Here is a 22592-nt window from a genome sequence, read left to right as displayed (position 1 = left end):
TTGGTATTTATTATAGGATGCTTTATTGCACTGGTCAGCATTTCAGATTTTTTTTTTTTTAATTCTGAGAAAATAGTAAATTCAAACAGGAATTTTTCAGTCCATATGATTTTAAGAGCCCTGAGGATATTTAGGAAATCAAAGAGTGTTTGAAGTTCTCAGGAGAAAAGAGACTGCATTGTTTTCTTCCCTAGAGCATGGGAGTTGTTCTTTACGTCCTTGTCTGTGGAGCTCTACCTTTTGATGGACCAACTCTTCCAATTTTGAGGCAGAGAGTGTTAGAAGGAAGATTCCGGATTCCGTATTTCATGTCAGAAGGTAACAACCTGTTTATCTTAAAATTATGTTTTACAGAATTTGTTCTGAAAATGAGTGCCTAAACAAAGGCTTCTCTTTTTCTAAGTTTGGGTGCCAAATAAAGTGACCGAGTCACTTTAAAAGCCGTAGAAATAAGCAACCCCTTCCATGTAGGTGAGAGAAATTCTAACCTTCCTACTCATAACTGGAAACAGAAAATTTCCCAGATTAAGAACAGCAAGTCTTCCCATTTACCCTTGTCTATAAATGTCCCAGGTTTATTTATATTTTTATATATATTTATTGGAGTATAAATGCTTTACAATGTTGTGTTAGTTTCTGCTGTACGACAAAGTGACTCAGTTATACATATACATATGTTCCCATATCTCTTTCCTCTTGCGTCTCCCTCCCTCCCACCCTCCCTATCCCACCCTTCTAGGGCATCACAAAGCACCCAGTTGATCTCCCTGTGCTATGCAGCTGCTTCCCACTAGCTAGCTATTTTACATTTGGTAGTGTATATATGTCTATGCCACTCTCTCACTTCGTCCCAGCTTACCCTTCCCCCCGGTGTCCTCAATTCCATTCTCTAGTAGGTCTGCATCTTCATTCCTGCCCTGCCACTAGGTTCATCAGTACCGTTTTTTTAGATTCCATATATGTGTTAGCATACGGTAATTGTTTTTCTCTTTCTGACTTACTTCACTCTGTATGACAGACTCTAGGTCCATCCACCTCATTACAAATGACTCAATTTCATTCCCTTTTATGGCTGAGTAATATTCCATTGTATATATATACCACATCTTCTTTATCCATTCATCTGTCAACGGACATTTAGGTTGCTTCCATGTCCTGGCTATTGTACATAGTGCTGCAGTGAACATTGTGGTATATGTATCTTTTTGAATTACGGTTTTCTCAGCGTATATGCCTAGTAGTGGAATTGCTGGGTGATATGGTAGTTCTATTTTTAGTTTTTTAAGGAACCTCCATACTGTTCTGCATAGTGACTGTATCAATTTACATTCCCACCAGCGGTGCAGGAGAGTTCCCTTTTCTCCACACCCTCTCTAGCACTTATTGTTTGTAGATTTTTTGATGATGGCCATTCTGACCGGTGTGAGGTGATACCTCATCTTTTCCAACCACAACCTAGGAGACTAGATATCAATTACAGGGAAAAAAACTGTAAAAAATACAAACACATGGAGGCTAAACAATATGCTACTAAACAACCAGGTTTATTTTAGACTTAGAGAAGCATTTTGTAGATACAGATTCACAACCATTTCACTCTAAGTATGAAATGGATTTTCCCACATCTTTTGGTGGGAAGTTACAAAATTAAATTTTTTAATTAAATTTAAAACCAACTAGCAAAACTATTGAATTAAGATGAAGTGCCATAATCCCTTCCAGTCTTGTATTGGTTTGCTGCATGGGCAGCAGTTAAATTTACTCAGTTTAGATTTTGGTTTTTATCCTTAATTTGCTTGTTCCTGGTAACAGAAGTAATGTTCTAGTAGTTAAGAGGATAGATTTTGGAGCCAGACCACCTGGTTTTCATCCTGAGTCCACCACTTACTGACAGTCTGGCCTTGGCAAGTTATATCTCTGTGCTTCAGTTTCCTCAGTCTATAAATGGAAATAACAATAGTTTCTAAAAGGGGTATTGTGGGGATTAATTAAATTAAGCTCTGTAAAGCTCTTAGCATGGTGCCTAGAACATAGCAAGTGATAAAAGGCTAGTTTATGTGGGGGTAGTAAAGAATATGATGTCAGCTCAGAGAATAAGCTAGTGCCCAGGGTTGCAGCAGTGCAGTTTACTTAGTGTCATCAGAAGTGACTAGTGTTTCATGTACATTTTTCTCAGTTGCACTGATACGGAGAATAGCAACAGTCCCTTGGAGAGCTCCAGCCTCACTTAATAGCCTTAGTGTATCAGCCTCAGAAGTGACTGTAAGGAACCATTTATTATTTGCTTTTTCTAGGAAGAAGGCTTGTTTTTTTCTTTAGTGGAAATCTAAGTCTGTGTCTAGATACTGTAAGTTGAGAAATTCAGTAAAAAGGTTCATTAAGTACAGAATTGGATAGATCTACACCCTCCTGTTTTTTCTTAAGTATTCATTCACAGTGATGGTTAATTTTGTGCGCCAGCATTCATCATGTGAACTTGACAAATACAAGTAGCTTTCAGGTATTCATTTATTCATTTGACCTTCTGCTTTCCAGTGGGCACTGTGGAGGATACAAAGATTAACACCATTGTACAAAGTCACATGAGTCAAGTCAATACCCCAAAGTGCAAGGTGATTTACGTGACTTTTGTAACATTGTGTTTTCTGTAGATTGTGAGCACCTTATTCGAAGGATGTTGGTCCTAGACCCATCCAAACGGCTAACCATAGCTCAAATCAAGGAGCATAAGTGGATGCTCGTAGAAGTTCCTGTACAGAGACCTGTTCTCTATCCACAAGGGCAAGAAAATGAGCCATCCATTGGGGAGTTTAATGAACAGGTTCTGCGATTGATGCACGGCCTTGGAATAGATCAACAGAAAACCATTGAGGTAAAGTGGTCAGAGATTCGACTAAAGAAATTTTAGAACTCTGTTGTACTTAGTAACTTGAAATTTCATGCTCATACCTGTCATCCTGGTCTTTTAGCCATCCCAGTACCTAGGCCTACTGTTCAGTGTTCCCTGAAGATTTCATCACACTATATTTATGTTTGTTTTTAATCAATATAAAAATTCCTCCCTTTGCCCCAACTGCCAAAAAAATTCAAAAGGAAGTGTTTATATAGGATTGAGAAAAGACAAAGATGGAAGCTTGGCAAATACAAAGTAGAAAGCTTCTTCTAAGATGAAACATGAAGTTCTACACAGGTAATAAGCTAGTTTATATGAAACATAAATGTGCAGATATGGAACAAGGCTGCGGGCTGAGCAGGAAACAAGAAGGGTAGGCATCGGGTTTAGGTTGTGAACTGAAGAAACTCAGAAGGCAAAAACAGGTGGATTCCTGATTTGGAAGTTTTATGGGCCATAGAACTGAGAAGGTCATGAACCTGGGAAATTCCTTGGCAGCTTTGTTTCTGTCCTTTAACAGCTGGCATGTGCATAGGATATACATATGTTTAATACCCCCGCAACAGGCAAAGAACAAACAGTGCTTTTCAGGATGAAGCATGACAAGAAAGACTATAAAACGCCCCCCTGTGAAGATAAAGTGCTCCAAACTGTGCTGCCTTTTCCTTCATTGCAGTCATAAATGAAACCAGACTGCTTTCCTGCTTTGCTCATCACGTGCTTAGAGAGGTTTTTTTGTACTTGCCCTTGAAGGCAGCTGTGTGCAGTTCCCCGGCCTGTGATGTTTGCTGCCAGTGCTCTGCATCTGAGCTGCACTGCACAGCACTCATGCAGCCTGTCATGTGGAATTAGACGCCAAAGGAGCCGTTGTTTTGCTGTTCCGTTAGTATCCTGGGAGAGCTGGCCAGCTAGGGATGTGAAAAATTGGGAAGTGACTTTATTTTCAAGGTTTCAAGAGGGTTGGACCGCAAAAACAAGAGGAAAAAATTACCTAAGAATGGAGACCCAGCATCTCTCAACCTAGCATCCAGATGTCATTCTCCAGCCCAAAATAATCACCAAAAATTTCCCCAAAGACTTTAATCATTGACTTCAGGGTTTGCAATGGTTTGGACTTGTGTCGAGGCTGTGGAATTAGAGCCTCTGGGCTCAGGTTACTAAACAACCTTACAGCCTAGTTGCAGCTATGAGATGGCACCATATAACGGCATTGGGGAATGTCTGCATGAGACAATGATGGCATTTTCTCTGAATGCAGAAAAATAAATGGATCCTATTAATGTAAAAGAGCCAGTCAAGTCATTCAGAGGTATCATCCTTTATACAATTAATAAAGTTATCTGTCTTCTATTCTAAATTCTGGAATAGCTTTCGTTTTGAGGCATACTTTGCTTGTTACTTTGCTTGTTTTTAAGAACACATGGTGTCTTCCCTCCTTTTTTAATTTATTTTTCAAATTTTATTGAAGTATAGTTGATTTACAATGTTGTGTTTTTCCCTCATTTTTCAGAAAGGTTTAAATCATTGAATTGGTTTTTATGGTTCTCTGCCTTTGGCACTTGTTTTCTCTTACAGGCTTTGCAGAACAAGAGCTATAACCACTTTGCTGCCATCTATTACTTGTTGGTGGAGCGCCTGAAATCACATAGGAGCAGTTTTCCTGTGGAGCAGAGACTTGATGCCCGCCAGCGTCGGCCTAGCACCATCGCCGAACAAACAGTTGCCAAGGTAACACCCCATTAGCCAATAGTCTTATCTGTGCATGTGCCTGTTCACATGTTTGACACATTTTTCATCGTGTAGTACAAAGGGTTAGGATTTCATCCTCTACACCTTGTTTTTCTGTAAAGTTTTTTTCTGTCATCGTTCACTAGATCCTCAAGTGTTTTATCATCTTCCTATTTTTAAGGATTAAGTTTATTTCAAACAGTTTTTTTCTTTAAGAGATTTCTCATTTTTTTTTTATCATTCACTTATGTTAAGAATTATTGTAACTAACCTGTACATTCAATTTCATTTAACAAATTTTTATTGCAGGTTTACTATGTAAACTTCTTTTATTAGACACTACAGGGAAGAGGATGTATAAAAGAGTCGTTGCCCTCAGAGTCATTACATTATAGAAGCAAAATAAGACAACATCATGAATAACCATCATTCAAAATAGAGAAAGGGCAAAATTTAGAAGATACTGTGAATATCATTTTGATAGAGAAAAGCTTTTTTAAAAAAAGGGCAAAGGGGAGAGAGATGCATCTGATTGGGAAGGCTTTGGGGGAGAGGCGGCGTTCAAGGTAGAGCTTCACAGCTGTGTAGGACTTTGTTAGGGAGAGGCAGTGGTTAAAGGCATTGTACGTAGGCAGAAGCAGTGTGAGCAGAAGTACTAAAGTGAGCAAGCATAGGACCTGTTCAAATTAATTCACTTGAATTAAAGAATAGGGAAATGAAAGAGTTAGAGTGCTAAGTTGAAGCCATGTTGTGAAGGGCTTTGAATGCCAAGGTAAAGAGTTTACTAATAAATCAGGAAGAAATGAGGAACTACTGAAGCCTGTTAAGCAAAAAAGCGATAAAATTATATCCATACTTCAAGCTAGCAATCTGGTAACATTGGGAAGGATAGATTGGCTACGGAAGACAAGAAATTTGGAGAGAGCTGTTTAGGAGATGATTTTAGTAGTTGAGATGAGAAACACTGAAGACTTGAGCTAATAGTGTGCCGGTGGAAGGAAACAGGAAGGGAGAAGTGTAAGGAACATTTCAGAGGTAGACTCTGGATGAACTTAGCACTGATCTGGAGAGGCAGCTCAATGTGATGGTTTAAAGTAGGGACTCAAGCACATCCCAGATTCTGCCATTTCCTGCTGTGGACCTTAAAAAAGTTACTTAAGGTCTTTCTCTGCCTCAGTTTCCCAAGCTTTAAAGTGGGAATAATTATAGGATGTTAAGACGTTTAAGTTAGGTAATAATTGTTCAGCACTTAAAACAGTGCTATATAAGTGTTTGTTATATAAAGTAATAAATCAATGTTGGGGAAGAAGGGATGACAAATTACAGATGACTCCATTGTTGAGCCCAAGGCTGAGGGAGTCGTGGTGGCAGAGACTTAGCTGCTTATGAGGAACAATGGATCTGAGTCCCTGGAGAGAGACTAGGGCTTAGGAGAATTGGGAGATCACCTGCATAGAGGTTGAGAAGAGGAGTGGTTTGTTCACATGATCTATTAGGATTTCCATCTACTTACGTGAGTACTTACTTTATTTAAAGTGCAAGTAAGAATCATAGTAGGGGACTTTAACACCCCACTTTCACCAATGGACAGATCATCCAAAATGAAAATACATAAGGAAATACAAGCTTTAAATGATACATCAAACAAGAAGGACTTAATTGACATTTATAGGACATTCCATCCAAAAACAACAGAATACATTTTCTTCTCAAGTGCTTATGGAACATTCTCCAGGAGAGATCATATCTTGGGTCACAAATCAAGCCTTGGTAAATTTAAGAAAATTGAAATCATATCAAGTATCTTTTCCAACCACAATGCTATGAGACTAGATATCAATTACAGGAAAAAATCTGGAAAAAATGCAAATACATGGAGGGTAAACAATACACTACTTAATAACCAAGAGATCACTGAATAAATCAAAGAGGAAATCAAAAAATACCTAGAAACAAATGACAATGAAAACATGATGATGCAAAACCTATGGGATGCAGCAAAAGCAGTTCTAACAGGGAAGTTTATAGCAATACAATCCTACCTCAAGAAACAAGAAATATCTCAAATAAAAAAACTAACCTTACACCTAAAGCAATTAGGGAAAGAAGAACAAAAAAACCCCAAAATTAGCAGAAGGAAAGAAATCATAAAGATCAGATCAGAAATAAATGAAAAAGAAATGAAGGAAATGATAACAAAGATCAATAAAACTAAAAGCTGGTTCTTCGAGAAGATAAACAAAATTGATAAACCATTAGCTAGACTCATCAAGAAAAAAACGGACAGGACTCAAATCAATAGAATTAGAAATGAAAAAGGAGAAGTAACAACTGACACTGCAGAAATACAAAGGATCATGAGAGATTACTGCAAGCAACTATATGCCAATAAAATGGACAACCTGGAAGAAATGGACAAATTTTTAGAAATGAACAGCCTCCCAAGACTGAACCAGGAAGAAATAGAAAATATGAACAGACCAATCACAAGCACTGAAATTGAAACTGTGATTAAAAATCTTCCAGCAGGGGGCTTCCCTGGTGGCGCAGTGGTTGAGAATCCGCCTGCCGATGCAGGGGACATGGGTTCGTGCCCCGGTCTAGGAAGGTCCCACATGCCGCGGAGCGGCTGGGCCCGTGAGCCATGGCCACTGAGCCTGCACATCCGGAGCCTGGGCTCCACAACGGGAGAGGCCACAACGGTGAGAGGCCCGAGTACAGAAAAAAAAAAAAAAAAAAAAAAAAAATTCTTCCAGCAAACAAAAGCCCAGGACCAGATGGCTTCACAGGTGAATTCCATCAAACATTTAGAGAAGAGCTAACACCTATCCTTCTCAAACTCTTCCAAAATGTAGCAGAGGGAGGAACACTCCCAAACTCATTCTATGAGGCCACCATCACCCTGATACCAAAACCAGACAAAGACGTCACAAAGAAAGAAAGCTACAGGCCAATATCAGTGATGAACATAGATGCAAAAATCCTCAACAAAATACTAGCAAACAGAATCCAACAGCACATTAAAAGGATCATACACCATGATCAAGTTGGGTTTATCCCAGGAATGCAAGGATTCTTCAGTATATGCAAATCAATCAATGTGATACACCATATTAACACATTGAAGGGTAAAAACCATATGATCATCTCAATAGATGCAGAAAAAGATTTTGACAAAATTCAACACCCATTTATGATAAAAACCCTCCAGAAAGTAGGCATAGAGAGAACTTACCTCAACATAATAAAGGCCATAGATGGCAAACCCACAGCCAACATCGTTCTCAATGGTAAAAAATTGAAACCATTTCCACTAATATCAGGGACAAGACAAGGTTGGCCACACTCACCACCATTCTTCAACATAGTTTTGGAAGTTTTAGCCACAGGAATCAGAGAAGAAAAAGAAATAAAAGGAATCCAAATCGGAAAAGAAAAGTAAAACTGCCATTGTTTGCAGATGACATGAGAGAATCCTAAAGATGCTACCCGAAAACTACTAGAGCTAATCAATGAATTTGGTAAAGTTGCAGGATACAAAATTCATGCACAGAAATCTCTTGCATTCCTATACACCAGTGATGAAAAATCTGAAAGAGAAATTAAGGAAACACTCCCATTTACCACTGCAACAAAAAGAATAAAATACCTAGGAATAAACCTACCTAAGGAGACAAAAGACTTGTATGCAGAAAACTATAAGACACTGATGAAAGAAATTAAAGATGATACACACAAATGGAGAGATTTACCATGTTCTTGGATTGGAAGAATCAACATTGTGAAAATGACTATACTACCCAAACCAATCTACAGATTCAGTGCAATCCCTATCAAACTACCAATGGCATGTTTCACAGAACTAGAACAAAAAATCCACAATTTTTATGGAAACACAAAAGACCCCGAATAGCCAAAGCAATCTTGAGAAAGAAAAACGGAGCTGGAGGAATCAGACTCCTGGACTTCAGACTATACTACAAAGCTACAGTAATCAAGACAGTATGGTACTGGCACAAAAACAGAAATATAGACCAATGGAAAAGGATAGAAAGCCCAGAGGTAAACCACGCACATTATGGTCACCTTATTTTTGATAAAGGATTCAAGAATATACAATGGAGAAAAGACAGCCTCTTCAATAAGTGCTGGGAAAACTGGACAGCTACATGTAAAAGAATGAAATTAGAACACTCCCTAACACCATACACAAAAATAAACTCAAAATGGATTAGAGACCTAAATATAAGGCCAGACACTGTCAAACTCTTAGAGGAAAACATAGGCAGAACACTATGACATAAATCACAGCAAGATCCTTTTTGACCCACCTCCTAGAGAAATGGAAATAAAAACAAAAATAAATAAATGAGACCTAATGAAACTTAAAAGCTTTTGCACAGCAAAGGAACCATAAACAAGACGAAAAGACAACCCTCAGAATGGGAGAAAATATTTGCAAATGAAGCCACTGACAAAGGATTAATCTCCAAAATTTACAAGCAGCTCATGCAGCTCAATAACAAAAAAACAAACAACCCAATCCAAAAATGGGCAGAAGACCTAAATAGACATTTCTCCAAAGAAGATATACAGGTCACCAACAAACATGTGAAAGGATGCTCAACATCACTAATCATTAGAGAAATGCAAATCAAAACTACAATGAGGTATCACCTCACACCAGTCAGAATGGCCATCATCAGAAAACCTACAAACAATAAATGCTGGAGAGGGTGTGGAGAAAAGGGAACCCTCTTGCACTGTTGGTGGGAATGTAAACTGATACAGCCACTATGGAGAACAGTATGGAGTTTCCTTAAAAAACAAAAACTAGGACTGCCATACAACTCAGCAGTCCCACTACTGGGCATATACCCTGAGAAAACCATAATTCAAAAAGAGTCATGTACCACAATGTTCACTGCAGCTCTATTTACAATAGCCAGGATATGGAAGCAACCTAAGTGTCCATCGACAGATGAATGGATAGAGAAGATGTGGCACATGTGTACAATGGAATATTACTCTGCCTTAAAAACAAAACGAAATTGAGTTATTTGTAGTGAGGTGGATGGACCTAGAGTCTGTCATACAGAGTGAAGTAAGTTAGAAAGAGAAAAACGAATACCGTATGCTAACACATATATATATAGAATCTAAAAGAAAAAGAATGGTTCTGAAGAACCTAGGGGCAAGACCGGAATACAGGCACAGACGTAGAGAATGGACTTGAGCACATGTAGAGTGGGAAGGGTAAGCTGGGAGGAATTGAGAGAGTGACATGGACATATATACACTACCAAATGTAAAATCGAAAGCTAGTGGGAAGCAGCCGCGTGGCACAGGGAGATCAGCTCGGTGCTTTGTGCCCACTTAGAGGGGTGAGATAGGGAGGATGGGAGGGAGACGCAAGAGGGAGGAGATAAGGGGATATATGTATATGTATAGCTGATTCACTTTGCTATAAAGCAGAAACTAACACACCATTGTAGAGCAATTGTACTCCAATAAAAATGTTAAATAAATAAAATTAGATAAATAAAATAAAGTGCAAGTAAGAGCAAAAGAGTTTTCACTTTGTATTTTTTGTTTGGCAATTTTACAAAATTTATAGAATTATAGTAGAATTTTGCATTGGCTTCTACAGAATATGTGAAAAAGAAACCCCAGGAAATTAAAATCGTCTTGATTTTAATAGGTAAATGGTGTACCTTGTTATACATATTTTAATATCTAAAATAATGTGAGTATTGATACTAATGTGAGTAAAATAATATATCAGTAAAGTTCCAGATATTTGGGTTGAAGTATCTCTGAGCACTTGGAATCCTTCAAAGTCGAGTGGTATGGCTTTCAAGATAGAGAGGAGGGAGATAAAATGAGAATTCCTAAGTTGGGGTAGTAATAGTGAGATGGAGAGTGCCCCTTCCCTCTGGAAAATGCTGCCAGGCGGAAGGATAGGAAGCAGGAAAGCCCCCATGCTGAGTAGCTTCTCTCCCGAGTCTCTTTATTCTTCTGAAACATTACACAAGTGAGGGTTACATAAACGATTGCTCCTGAGCACACGCATATGTTATTGTACATGATTTCCTTTCATATCTAAACTTGAAGCAGATTCCTTAGATCTCAAGTTATATTTCATTTGGCTTGGGGCTTCTTATGTTTGATCATTTTTTTTATTACCAAGCACCCCGTGAGTTCTTCTCATTTTATGCATTGATCCAAGTTATCATAGAAAGCTATTTACTGTGACTTAAAATGTATCTAATTCAAATAGCAATCTTCAGTGCTCATTCAGAAACTTGTCTTGAGTGCCATCTGGATGCTAAGAAACAGGCACTGGGGTTGAAGAAGATCTCCCTTCCCTACGAGACTTCACATTCTAATGTTTAGTATTGAACTTGTTAAAAAATAGATTTCTCTGTTTTTATGACTATAAATGTGCTTAAAGCTTTAGTAGAGCCTTCTCCCTTTGAATTCTTTGGTGTTCTACTATCTGTTTAAAGAAGTGGCAAATCGCTTGTTACTTGATAGAGTGATAAGGAACTGGGGAAATCACAAGATCCTTTGCAGAGATCACATGACTTGTGCAATCAAGCAGACCTTGGGTTCCATACTGAGCTGAGTGACTTCAACAAGTCAGCATCTCTGAGCTCCAGGGTCCTTAATTATAAAATGGAAATAGCAATACCTACTTCATAAGTTTGCTACAAAGATAAAATTGATTAATTGATACCAGCAGTTCCGTTTAGATAGAGCACTTATGTGCCAGGCACAGTCCCAGCCATCATGGTTTCATAGGTACCCAGGAAACAGTCCCTGCCCTTAAGGAATTTATGGTATAGTGATGAACAACCCATGATTACTACTTAGAAAACATTGAGATTTCCACTTTAGATGGATTTAGAGTACTTATATTTGCCACATAATATACAGGAAATGTTACATCTAATTGACTGCAGGTGACTATTTTTTTAAAATATGCCTTTTTCTTGTGAATTCTATCTGCTAGTTTTTAATAGTCCTTCACTCCAACTTTCCATCAACTGTAAGTAGACTAGAATGAAACACTCATCCCAGTTCTTCTTTAATTACTGATTAGAGGTTGCCCTCCACAACTGTAAGAAAAAGTCAGCTAGGGCTGCTGTTAACAAAGCAACACAGACTGGGCAGCTTCAACAACAAAGTTTATGTTTTCGCAGTTTTAGAGGCTGGAAGTCCAAGATTAAGGGGTCATCAGGGTTCTGAGGACTCTCTTCCTGGCATGTAGATGGCCACCTTCTCACTATGTCCTTGCACATCCTCTTCTCTGCACATGCAGGAAGAGAGATCTCTGGTATCTCATCCTCTTCTTAGAGGGACACCAGTCCTTTTGCATTAGGTCCCCACCCTTATGACTTCATTTAACCTTAATTACCTCCTTAAAGGCCCTGTCTACAGATATAGTCACATTGGGTGTTAGGGCTTCAACATATAGATGGGGGCAGGGGCAGGGGGCACAATTCTGTCCATAATAAGCATATTCCTATGGGACCAGTAAAGATTTTTCCCGTAGGAGAAAATGTTATTTTCATTTTAATGGTGCTGGAAAGCATAAAATCAGAAGAAGAGATTCAAGACAATAAACATATGATCTAAAAAGTCATTACAGTTAGTGGACATGGTCATTGTTTATGGCCACTCTTTTTTTTTAATTTTTTTTTATTGAAGTATAGTTGATTTACAATGTTGTGTTAATTTCTGCTGTACAGAAAAGTGACTCAGTTATACACATATATACACTCTTTTTTGTATTCTTTTTCATTATGATTTATCCCAAGATACTGAATATAGTTCCCTTACTCTTTATCCATTCTATATGTAATTGTTCGCATCTACTATCCCCAGACTCCCAGTCCATCCCTCCCCTACCTCCCCTCCACTTTGGTAACCACAAGTCTGTGCTCTATGCCTGTGAGTCCCTTTCTGTTTTGTAGATAGGTTCATTTGTGCCATGTTTTAGATTCTACATATAAGTGATATCATATGGTATTTGTCTTTCTCTTTCTGACTTTCTTCATTTGGTATGATAATCTCTAGTTGCATCCATGTTGCTGCAAATGGCATTATTTCGTTCTTTTTTATGGCTGAGTAGTATTCCATTGTACCACATCTTTTTTTTTTTTTTTACATCTTTATTGGAGTATAATTGCTTTACAATGGTGTGTTAGTTTCTGCTTTATAACAAAGTGTATCAGTTATACGTATACATATGTTCCCATATCTCTTCCCTCTTGCGTCTCCCTCCCTCCCACCCTCCCTATCCCACCTCTCTAGGTGGTCACAAAGCACCAAGCTGATCTCCCTGTGCTATGCAGCTGCTTCCCACTAGCTAGCTATTTTATGTTTGGTAGTGTATATATGTCCATGCCACTCTCTCACTTTGTCACAGCTTACCCTTCCCCCTCCCCATATCCTCAAGTCCATTCTCTAGTAGGTCTGTGTCTTTATTCCTGTTTTACCCCTAGGTTCTTCATGACATTTTTTTTTTCTTAAATTCCATATATATGTGTTAGCATACGGTATTTGTCTTTCTCTTTCTGACTTACTTCACTCTGTATGACAGACTCTAGGTCCACCCACCTCATTACAAATAGCTCAATTTCGTTTCTTTTTATGGCTGAGTAATATTCCATTGTATATATGTGCCACATCTTCTTTATCCATTCATCCGATGATGGACACTTAGGTTGTTTCCATCTCCGGGCTATTATAAATAGAGCTGCAGTGAACATTTTGAGTACCACATCTTCTTTATCCATTCCTCTGTCAATTTACATTTAGGTTGTTTCTGTGTCTGGCGATTGTACATAGTGCTGCTATGAACATAGGGGTGCATGTATCTTTTTGAATTATAGTTTTGTCTGAATATATACCCAGAAGTGGGATTGCTGGATCATATGGTAATTCTACTTTTAGCTTTCTGAGGAACCTCCATACTGTTTTCCATAGTGGCTGCACCAACTTACATTCCAACCAGTGTAAGAGGGTTCCCTTTTCTCCACACGCTCTCCAGAATTTGTTATTTGTAGACTTTTTAATGATGGCCATTCTGACCGGTATGTGGTGATATCTCAGTTTAGTTTTGATTTGTATTTCTCTAATAATTAGCAATGTTGAGCATCTTTCCATGTGCCTATTGTGTTTATGGCCACTCTTGGAGAAACTGGTAATATCTGCTTGCTTGGGATATTAATCAACCATCTATTTATTATAATAACATATTCTTTAATCAGACCTTTAGTGCTGGGCATGCTATTTGAATATTTATACTCTAACTTGTGCCAAAAAGACTTCCTTAATCCCGTCAGTGATTGCAAGAATCCTAAAAAGCCGACCCCTGAATCTGTCATCGTATTTCCTGTGAAGCGGCTGTCATAATAAAATGTGTTATTTCTCTGTCCTTACCAAGTTCACAGTAAGTTGTTGTAGTCCAGGTTGGATGTGAAAGGAAAATGTGTTATGCTTGGTCTGGCCCAGCACAATCCTGCCATTTAAAAAGTCACAGCTAACAAGAGGCAAGGAGTGAGAAGAACATATCATAGTTATCATGTTGGTATCTCATTTCCAGGGCAGTGTCTACAGGTAGTGCTTTGCCCTGATAAGGAGCAATCTAATAAATTTGGGAAACAGAAATCAAAGTTCAGCTTTATCCTTTGATTGAAAAGCCAATGATAAGGGTAAGAGGAATGTATCAAATATGCTTTATTCGGAAGTTTAAATTTTACATTGTGGCTAAAAAATTAATTTAAATGACTAATGCTTGAAAGGAAAAAAAAATGTTTCGTCTCAAAAGTGACGAGGATATAGGCCTGAGGAATGATGATATAAGAAAAGCTATTTCTTTATCATGCTCAGAATAATATACAGTGTATTTTCTGTCACTTTTTACCATCCATATAATACCAACACTTTGCTATTGCTATTTTGTTCTTTATCTCATGCAGTATATCTAATGATGTTAATGTTGGAATATAAAGTATATTCTAAATATAGTCATAGTCAAGTATAAAATGTATTTATAACATATTCCCCCATTATTGAAAACCATCAACCTGAAATTTTAACTGGGAACCATTAGCTAGTATCTGAGAACAAAACTGTGTATTCATTTTACTAATCCCTGTATTAAATTATTATCATCATTTTAAGACTTTAGAAAGGAGAAAGGAGGAATTAACATTACTGAGCGAAGGACTTTACATGTTGCCTTTTACAGTCCTAACTTCACTGTGAAGTAGATATTATGACATTTTTCAGAGGCGAAGAAAATAAGATGCAAAGAGTTTAGGTAACTGATTAAGTTCACACAATTAGTAAGTGATGGAGCCCGGAATCAAAACCAGGTCTTGGGAAGGGAAAAGCTAGAATCATACCATTTTGTTCCTTTTCACTTGTTTGAATTTAAAGCTCACCATCCTATATCCCTTAAAGTGACAATGGCAGAAAAAATACAGGCCATTCCTCTGCCTTTTAGAAACTGGTATGTTTGTTCCCTCAGATGTTTTGCAATGTCTGTTATGTTCAAAAGGCATCTAATAAATTATTCTGCCAGTTTTGAAGAAATGGGGAGGAAAGGAGTATCCAGCGGTTTCATCTTCAAAATCAATTCTTGCCAATTGTCATAAAGGAAAATTCTCTTTTAAATGAGGAAGACTTTGTAATACTTGTTTACTTAGAATTTTTAACAGAGGAGACATGGAGAATGGACTTTCTAGAGTAGGTTGACTTCAGGAACATAACTTGCTCAGCAATAAGCATCTCTGTTTCCACTGGGCAAGCAGGCTGTGTGTGTTCAGTCTGTGCGTCTCTTTCAAAGGACATTCCTATCCCCTCCGAGTAGCTGCTGCTTCTCTCTTCTTCCTCTACACTCACTCCCTTGCCAAGAAATATATACCATCTCACCCCGTACCCCACCAAAAAAAAAAAAGAGATGCAGGTAGATAGCCCTTATTGCAGTGTACTTTGTATTACAGTTAGTTGTGTGTGTATCTTATCTCTGGTTCAGTTTTGATCTCCTACTCTTAGAGACTGGGACTTCTCTATTCTTCTTTGTATCTTTCCAAGGTAATATATTTAAGGATATAGCCGATAGATGTTCATTGAATTGAAAAAGAGCGTCTTAGATTCCTTACAAAGGCTAGCTTTCCTGTCATCTGTGAAAGTTATGCACCTCATCATGGAACAGGAACGAAATTCTGTACAACCTATCTCAGAATAATTGATTGCTAGACTGCTTCAGATCGATACCTGTACCATGTACATACTTCATCACATCTTTTCTGGAGTTTCCAACAAATCACTATTTACCCTTTAATTACATCAGGAAGAATTGTTTTATTTCAAGAATTTTGTATATTTATATAGAAAGTATTAATGTTCCCAAACTTTCCGTTCTTGCCATATTTACAGACACAAACTGTGGGACTCCCAGTGACGGTGCATTCACCAAACGTGCGAGTGATGCGATCTGCCCTCCTCCCACAGGCATCCAATGTGGACGCCTTCACATTTCCAGCATCCGGCTGTCAGGCGGAAGCAGCATTCATGGAGGAAGAGTGTGTCGACACTCCAAAGGTACAGATGTGTTTGAGAGACTCCAAGCTTGTTGGTTGGCTGGAGATTTCAACTCTGTCCACACAAATGTTGTACTTCGGCTTAGCTGAACTTTGTCATTTCCTCAAGTCACTTGGGAGGAGTTGTTTTTGTGCAGAAGACCTGAGAAAAGTATCCAGGCCTAACCTCGCTCTCTCTCCATCTTGTCATTACGACGGTTATGTAACGTGTCAGATCTCGTGTACTTTTCAGAATCCTTCTTCATTCTCTTTCCTTAACCAATTCCTTCTCTCAAGTTCTAGATCCCTCATAGGTTTTGGATTTTTTTTTTAAACCAATTGTAATTCTGAAAACAAAAGTATAACTATTGTGCTAAATTGGGCTTTGCCTATGTTATTATGGCCTCTCTTCTGCTGCCTGTGCTGCAGCTACAAAATGATGAGCCATCTTTTTTGGTCAGTTAAACATCTTTTTGTGTCCAGTTTGAACATACTTAAAGGAGATAAGTTTATTCTGGTGTGCTGCATAAAGTTGGCTTTTAGTATATGGAACATGACAGCTTCCCTCATTTAATGAATATTTATTTAACTTCTAATTTGTGTTTTATATACTTAGCATCCAGTGATATACAGAGGATCATATTAATGAGCAGGTCTTAGAGTATGTTTAAAATAGACTCTGTTCTTCACTAGCTGTGTGAACTTGGATAAAGTGACTAACTTCTTTGAACCTCCATTTCTCTTGTGTAAAACAAGGATACCAACTTTATGAGACTGTTGTGAGGATTAATTGAAAGAATGTGTGTGAGGTTTTGGGCAAATTGTAGATACTCAGCAAATATTGGTTTCCTGTCTTTTTAGGCTCGTTAGGTAATAAAAAGATGACTCAGGTATTAGTTCTGCCTCAAAGTTTGTAGTCTAGCAGAAGAGACATGAAGCTTAACTAAAGGTAACGTGCCAGGTACTGAATAAATTGATAAAACATAATTGGTCCCTTAAAGAGATAAAAAAATCAAAGTGCTGCAAGACTAGAAGGAGACGGGGGAGTTGCTTTTAGTTCATTTGATCAGGAATGTCTTTGGTTTAACTGTCAGAGCTGGGAATTGAGAGGAGGGCAGAATCAGGGTGGATGGAAACTAGGGTGTGATATCTCGGTGGAGGGAAAGGCCTGAGCAACAGCAAACGTCAGGAAAGCCTGGGTCCCTCTAAGTCAGAGCAGGAGCTCAGTGTGGCTGAGGGAGAGGGCATGTGAAGGGAAGTTGTACAAAATAAAGACAAATAGCCTTGCTTTGAATGGCAAGCCAAGGGATAGACTCTTTCTCTAGGTTGGGGCTCTCAACACGGGAACGTGTTTCAGTATTATCAAGAGAGTTTTTTCTGGGACTTCCCTGGTGGTCCAGCGGTTAAGACTCCACGCTCTCAATGGAGGGGGCCCAGGTTCAATCCCTGGTCACAGAACTAGATCCCACATGCCACAACTAAGACCCGGTGCAGCCAAATAAATAAATAAATATTTTTTTTTAATAAAGAGAGAGTTTTTGGGACTGCCCTGGTGACACAGTGGTTGGGACTCCCCACCTCCAATGCAGGGGGCCTGGGTTCAATCCCTGGTCAGGAAACTAGATCCCACATGCATGCCGCAGCTAAGAGTTCACATGCCGCAACTAAGGAGCCGGTGAACCACAACTAAGGAGCCCTCGGGCCATGACTAAGGAATCCATGTGCCACAACCAAGGAGCCGATGAGCTGCAACTAAGGAGCCCACCTGCCACAACTAAGACCCGACGCGCCCAAATAAATAAAATTAAATTGTAAAAAAAAAGTTTTTTCCAAATGGACCTTCTCCAAGGTAGTAGGAAACAATCGGAGATTTTTTGATAAGGAAACACCATGATCCATATTGTGCTTCAGAAATGAACCTGGAAGGGTCCGTAGCCTGCGTTGGATAGGAGAGAGACTGGTGACAAGCACAGTAGAAGGTTAGAGTGTGTGTCAGGGAAGGTGATAAGGGCTTGAGCTAGGATGGTGCCCGTGAAACTGGAGAGGAGGGGATGGTATAAATGAGATTGCACAGATAAAACTGATAGACTGTTAGGGTCCAGAGAAAAGAAGTCCAGACCGATAACAGTATTTTGAGCCTTGATGATCAGGAAGGTGAATAGCATTTTCAGAAATAGGGAGCTCTGGAGGTAGAGCTGATTCAGAAGTTAAGTAATGAGTAATGACTAGAGCGTAGTCAAGGCACCTTGATGCTGGGCTGCCATAAGCAGGTGTTAAGCCGGGTTCCTGACCCTGAGGAGTTAGTGTCCCTGTCCCTGAGGACGAGGCCACTTTCTGTGGACAGTCTGTTCCTCTGCCTGTGGTTGCCTAGCATGTTCAAATCCTCATAAACTGCTATTACATTCTCACCCAGAAATTTAGACATAAATTGAGGCAACATCACTCATTTATTTTTAAAATCTAATCCCCTTGAAAAAATTAAAATGCAGTCTGCTTAAAGCTTGGCTATGAGGGCCTCAGGCCCAAAACACAGATTGGGCACTGTCTGCCGTATTATATAGGGCAAGCTATTTTTAAAGCTTGTGATTGTTACCGTAACTAGGAAACAGACAGGAAATGAATGATTTTGTGAAAGATATAGACAGAAGCTAGATGGCATATTTGCATTTGTAGGAAGAGCAATGCCATGCTGGAACTGGCCACCCACACTGGCAGGGCCACCTTGGCACTCAGCCAGGCTGTAGACATCCGCTGGTCTTATTTGCGTACCATTTCATTTATGTCAGCAGTACTCTTTGTGCCTCTTCCCTCCCTAGCACCTCCTTCTCTGGGGCCCATAAATAAACGCACACACACAAAACCGTCAGACAGACATACTAGCCCTTTGTTGTTGGTCTTGCTTCATATGCATTTCCTCTAACACCTATTTGTTGTCGTCTAAAGGATGCCGCATAACTGCATGTGTTGCTCAGTCATTTCTGCTCGCGATTGGTGGCAGATGTTGTGCGCCTCGGAGGTTTCGCTTCTCCTTCTCTCCCAGAAGTCTTCAACTTAAACTTATCAGTAAAATCCCTCGGGAAGTCTGCATTGAAACATGGGTTTGGGGTTGCTCCCAAAATAGCACCTTTCTGAGACAGTCACCTAACTCTGAGCAGTAACCGAGCCCCCAGGTGGTACAGAGCCCATACAGGAGCAGATGCAAGCCCTGTAGGGTCAGTCTCTCACTTTTGAGAGTTTCTTTGGGAATAATGGACTTTATACATACACACACATACGGACACTTCAGTCAGTTTTAACATTTTATTAAAGTTCTATGAGAAAAGGATTTTCCAAGTTACCGTCTCCATGTCCGGATAGTGGAAGGGAACTGTGAAACTAAACTATGAAAGTGCAAGTGTAGTAGAGCTGTTCATGTCTATTGACGTTTTTAATACCTTTTTTAAATTATAAAGGTAGTACACATGACAAAAGATCTAAGAAGGATATTCATCAAAAACTCTTAATCGTGTTAACCTCTAAGACTTTGTAAAGGGGAGAAATTGCACTTTTACTTCTGACTTTGGATTTTTTAATTTCTAATTAAAAGGCATTAAACCAGTCAGAATCACACATGGAAAATTCAAAGAGGGATAAAGGAAAAAATTAATTTATCCATAGTCCCCCTACCCAAAGGTAAGCCCATTTTGACACGTTTCCTTAGAGTAGGTTATATAGATGGATGGATAGATGGGTGGGTGGGTGGATGAGTATAGGGTGACTCAGTACGTAGGTAGACTTGTTAAAACAAAATTTTATTCTATTATATGTAATTTTGTACCTTGCTTTTATGTAATATAACATCATGAGCATTTTTCCCATACCATGAAATCTTCTTTGAAAGCATGAGTTATATTTAACAACTGCCTAATATATTGTATTAGATGCACCCTTATTTAAATACGCTTCTATTTTTGGACATCAGGTACTTGAATATTTTTTGCTTCCTTACATATGCTTCAGGTGAATATCCCTGTGTCTAAATTTTTGACTATACCTTTTATTATTTCCCTAGGATAAATTTCTGGAACTGGGTTATCTAGTGCTTTTCTTCCTCACCTGGTTGTTTGTTTAATTTGCCTCAAGATGGTAAAACTGCTTTAAAAGAAAATGTTGTTGTTTTATTCTCATGCTTTAAAAATTTTTTGTTATAAAATAGCATTCTCTTTGGTCCAGAAATAATGTTAATATACACAGTGTTTTAGTTAATCCTCCCAAACAACTTTACTCCCATTTTACAAGTGAAGAAAAAAAAAAAAGAGCTTTATAGAAGTTAAGCAACTTGCCTAATAAGTGATGGAGCTGAGGTTTGAGCCTCTTCAATATATGCCAAACTTGCCAGGCCCTTAGGATACAAATTAAATAAGGCACATTCCCAGCCTCCAGGCTCACTGGCTAGTACTATACATTAGTCTACCGTGTTAGTCAGCTCTTTAGAGGCTCCATCTCCAATATAGCCACACTGATGTTAGGGCTTCAATATATGAATCTAAGGGGAGATACAGACATTCAGTCCATAACAGTTTAGCAGTCTCCTGTGCTAGAATCTTGTGTATGTGGTAAGCTCAGGGGTATTATCAATTAGTGGTGGAGTTTCTGAGAGGCTGACTCCTACATGTATGCTATCTACTGCATCTGACATCTCTTATCAGAAGGGAAGTGATCTACTGAACTTTAAGGAAAGGCAAAAACACTGTGTTGGAAAATGTACGTTTTACCCACCCATATTGTACTTTGCAGTCTTAAGAGTTTACAGTTAGCCTGGATTGTTTCCTAGAGCAAAAGATCTCATTTCTAGCAGCTTAGGTCACTAAGATAGATCAGCCCATGTTACAGTCACAAAATCCTAGAGTTTAATTTGTTATATCAAGCCCCTGGGTAAACTGGCAGGCAAAGGTGGCATGATTATCACCTGTTTCAGGAACTGATCGTAGAGATGAAAGTGTTCACACCTGTAAACTGAATGCGCTCTAGGGCAGCTTTCTGTTCATACCTCTTAACTATGAAAGGGTCACCACAGCATTTTCTGATTCAGTCATCACCAGGCATCATCTGAAAAACCAGATCATTGTCATCTACCTGTCCCAGGGTGAAACTGAATTCAGCAAACATTGGTAAATGAACGATAGAAATTCTTCTTGTAGTCTAGATGAGGAAATAAATTTATAAGCAGACAATTTAAGAAAAATCGTAAATTTGGGGGGACTGCAAGGTGTTTTGAGTACTCAGAAAAAAGTGGCCTTTCTCTACTAAGGAAAGAAAGGCATGGTTATAAGGCGGTACTTGCAAAATATTTCTTGCAAGAAACATCTGACAAAATTTTGACATATGCTATAAAATGTAAAGATGCTCAGTAGATATTTACTTGATAACAGTCTTTTCTCTGTTGTTTTTTATTCATTTCCAAATCATCCTTGGCTAGTCTTAGAAAATTATACTAGTAGACGGTCAAGGAACGTAGCGTAGAGTTATGAATGTTAAGTCCCCAAGCCATCATTCTTTCCTACAAGAAAACTTTCAAGTTTAGTTAAAAAGGGAACACTTATCTGGGGATGGTTGAAGGGGAGCATAATTGTTCCTGGCCAGATTTCAGAGTTTTTGTTTTCTGGTGCCATGGAGAAGATTGGTCTTAGTCTAGGAAGAAAGCATTTTCTACCCTTCCTTTTAAGTGGCCACTTGTCACTTTAAAACCCTGTAGTGCATTAGCTGCCTTATCCAAGTAATGGCTACAGCCCCAGAACAGATTTTATGGAATAACCATCCCCTCCCCCAAGCAAACAACGATCTGAGTCACCCAAGTCTCCCTCTCCAAATAAAGGGCCTCGCAGCGCCTTCAGATTGGTTGCCATAAGAGGAAAGTTTCCTGTGTCTGGCATAGCGATGTCCCACGTCACCTCTCACATACATGAGCCTCTCCTGCTTCCAAAGGAAACAATAGCGCTACCTGGTGTATTCCAGGTGAAAGTACTGCTGGGAGCTCAGTCTTATGCCTGGCTGTTCCTGAGCAGCTATTCATAGGAGAAAACTGGATTGATTTCCATGGGGGGATAGTTAAGGTAATGAGGTAAATAATTGCCTCCTCGTTGGGGCTTTTACCAGCCAGAAGAACTCGCAACCACAGCTCCCCTTTGTGGGCTGTGTCTGCCCCCCCCCAAGGTGGTTTGCTTGGCAACTGCAGAGGAAGGCGACGACGCTCTCACTCAGGAGCTGTGCTGAGCTCATCCCGTGGGATAGGAAGCGCAGAAACTGTGTGTGTTGCTGGAGCGGAGAGAATTCAGAGCGCTGCCGCTCCTTAACCTCTGCTGGAATTTGGGGCCTGTGAGTCATTTGTTATTCTA

At 39.1% G+C, this 22592-nt stretch overlaps 1 protein-coding gene across 3 annotated transcripts in view; it reads left to right on the top strand.

Moving 5' to 3' along the window:
- Nucleotides 1-22592, top strand: part of SIK2 (salt inducible kinase 2) — a 131882-nt gene that overhangs the window by 98439 nt on the left and 10851 nt on the right. For all 3 annotated transcript variants that reach the window (XM_029207427.1, XM_029207428.1, XM_029207429.1), the window contains exons 6-9: nucleotides 195-318; nucleotides 2652-2872; nucleotides 4469-4621; nucleotides 16076-16240. In XM_029207427.1, the coding sequence (XP_029063260.1) occupies nucleotides 195-318; nucleotides 2652-2872; nucleotides 4469-4621; nucleotides 16076-16240 (663 nt within the window). The remainder of the gene's footprint in view (nucleotides 1-194; nucleotides 319-2651; nucleotides 2873-4468; nucleotides 4622-16075; nucleotides 16241-22592) is intronic.

The sequence above is a fragment of the Monodon monoceros genome, unplaced genomic scaffold (genome assembly GCF_005190385.1).
Source record: "Monodon monoceros isolate NGI ecotype Baffin Bay Population unplaced genomic scaffold, NGI_Narwhal_1 Super_Scaffold_7, whole genome shotgun sequence".
NCBI lineage: Eukaryota > Metazoa > Chordata > Mammalia > Artiodactyla > Monodontidae > Monodon > Monodon monoceros.
The sequence above is the reverse complement of the archived record's forward strand: the minus strand, read 5'-3'. Positions and strand labels throughout refer to the sequence as shown.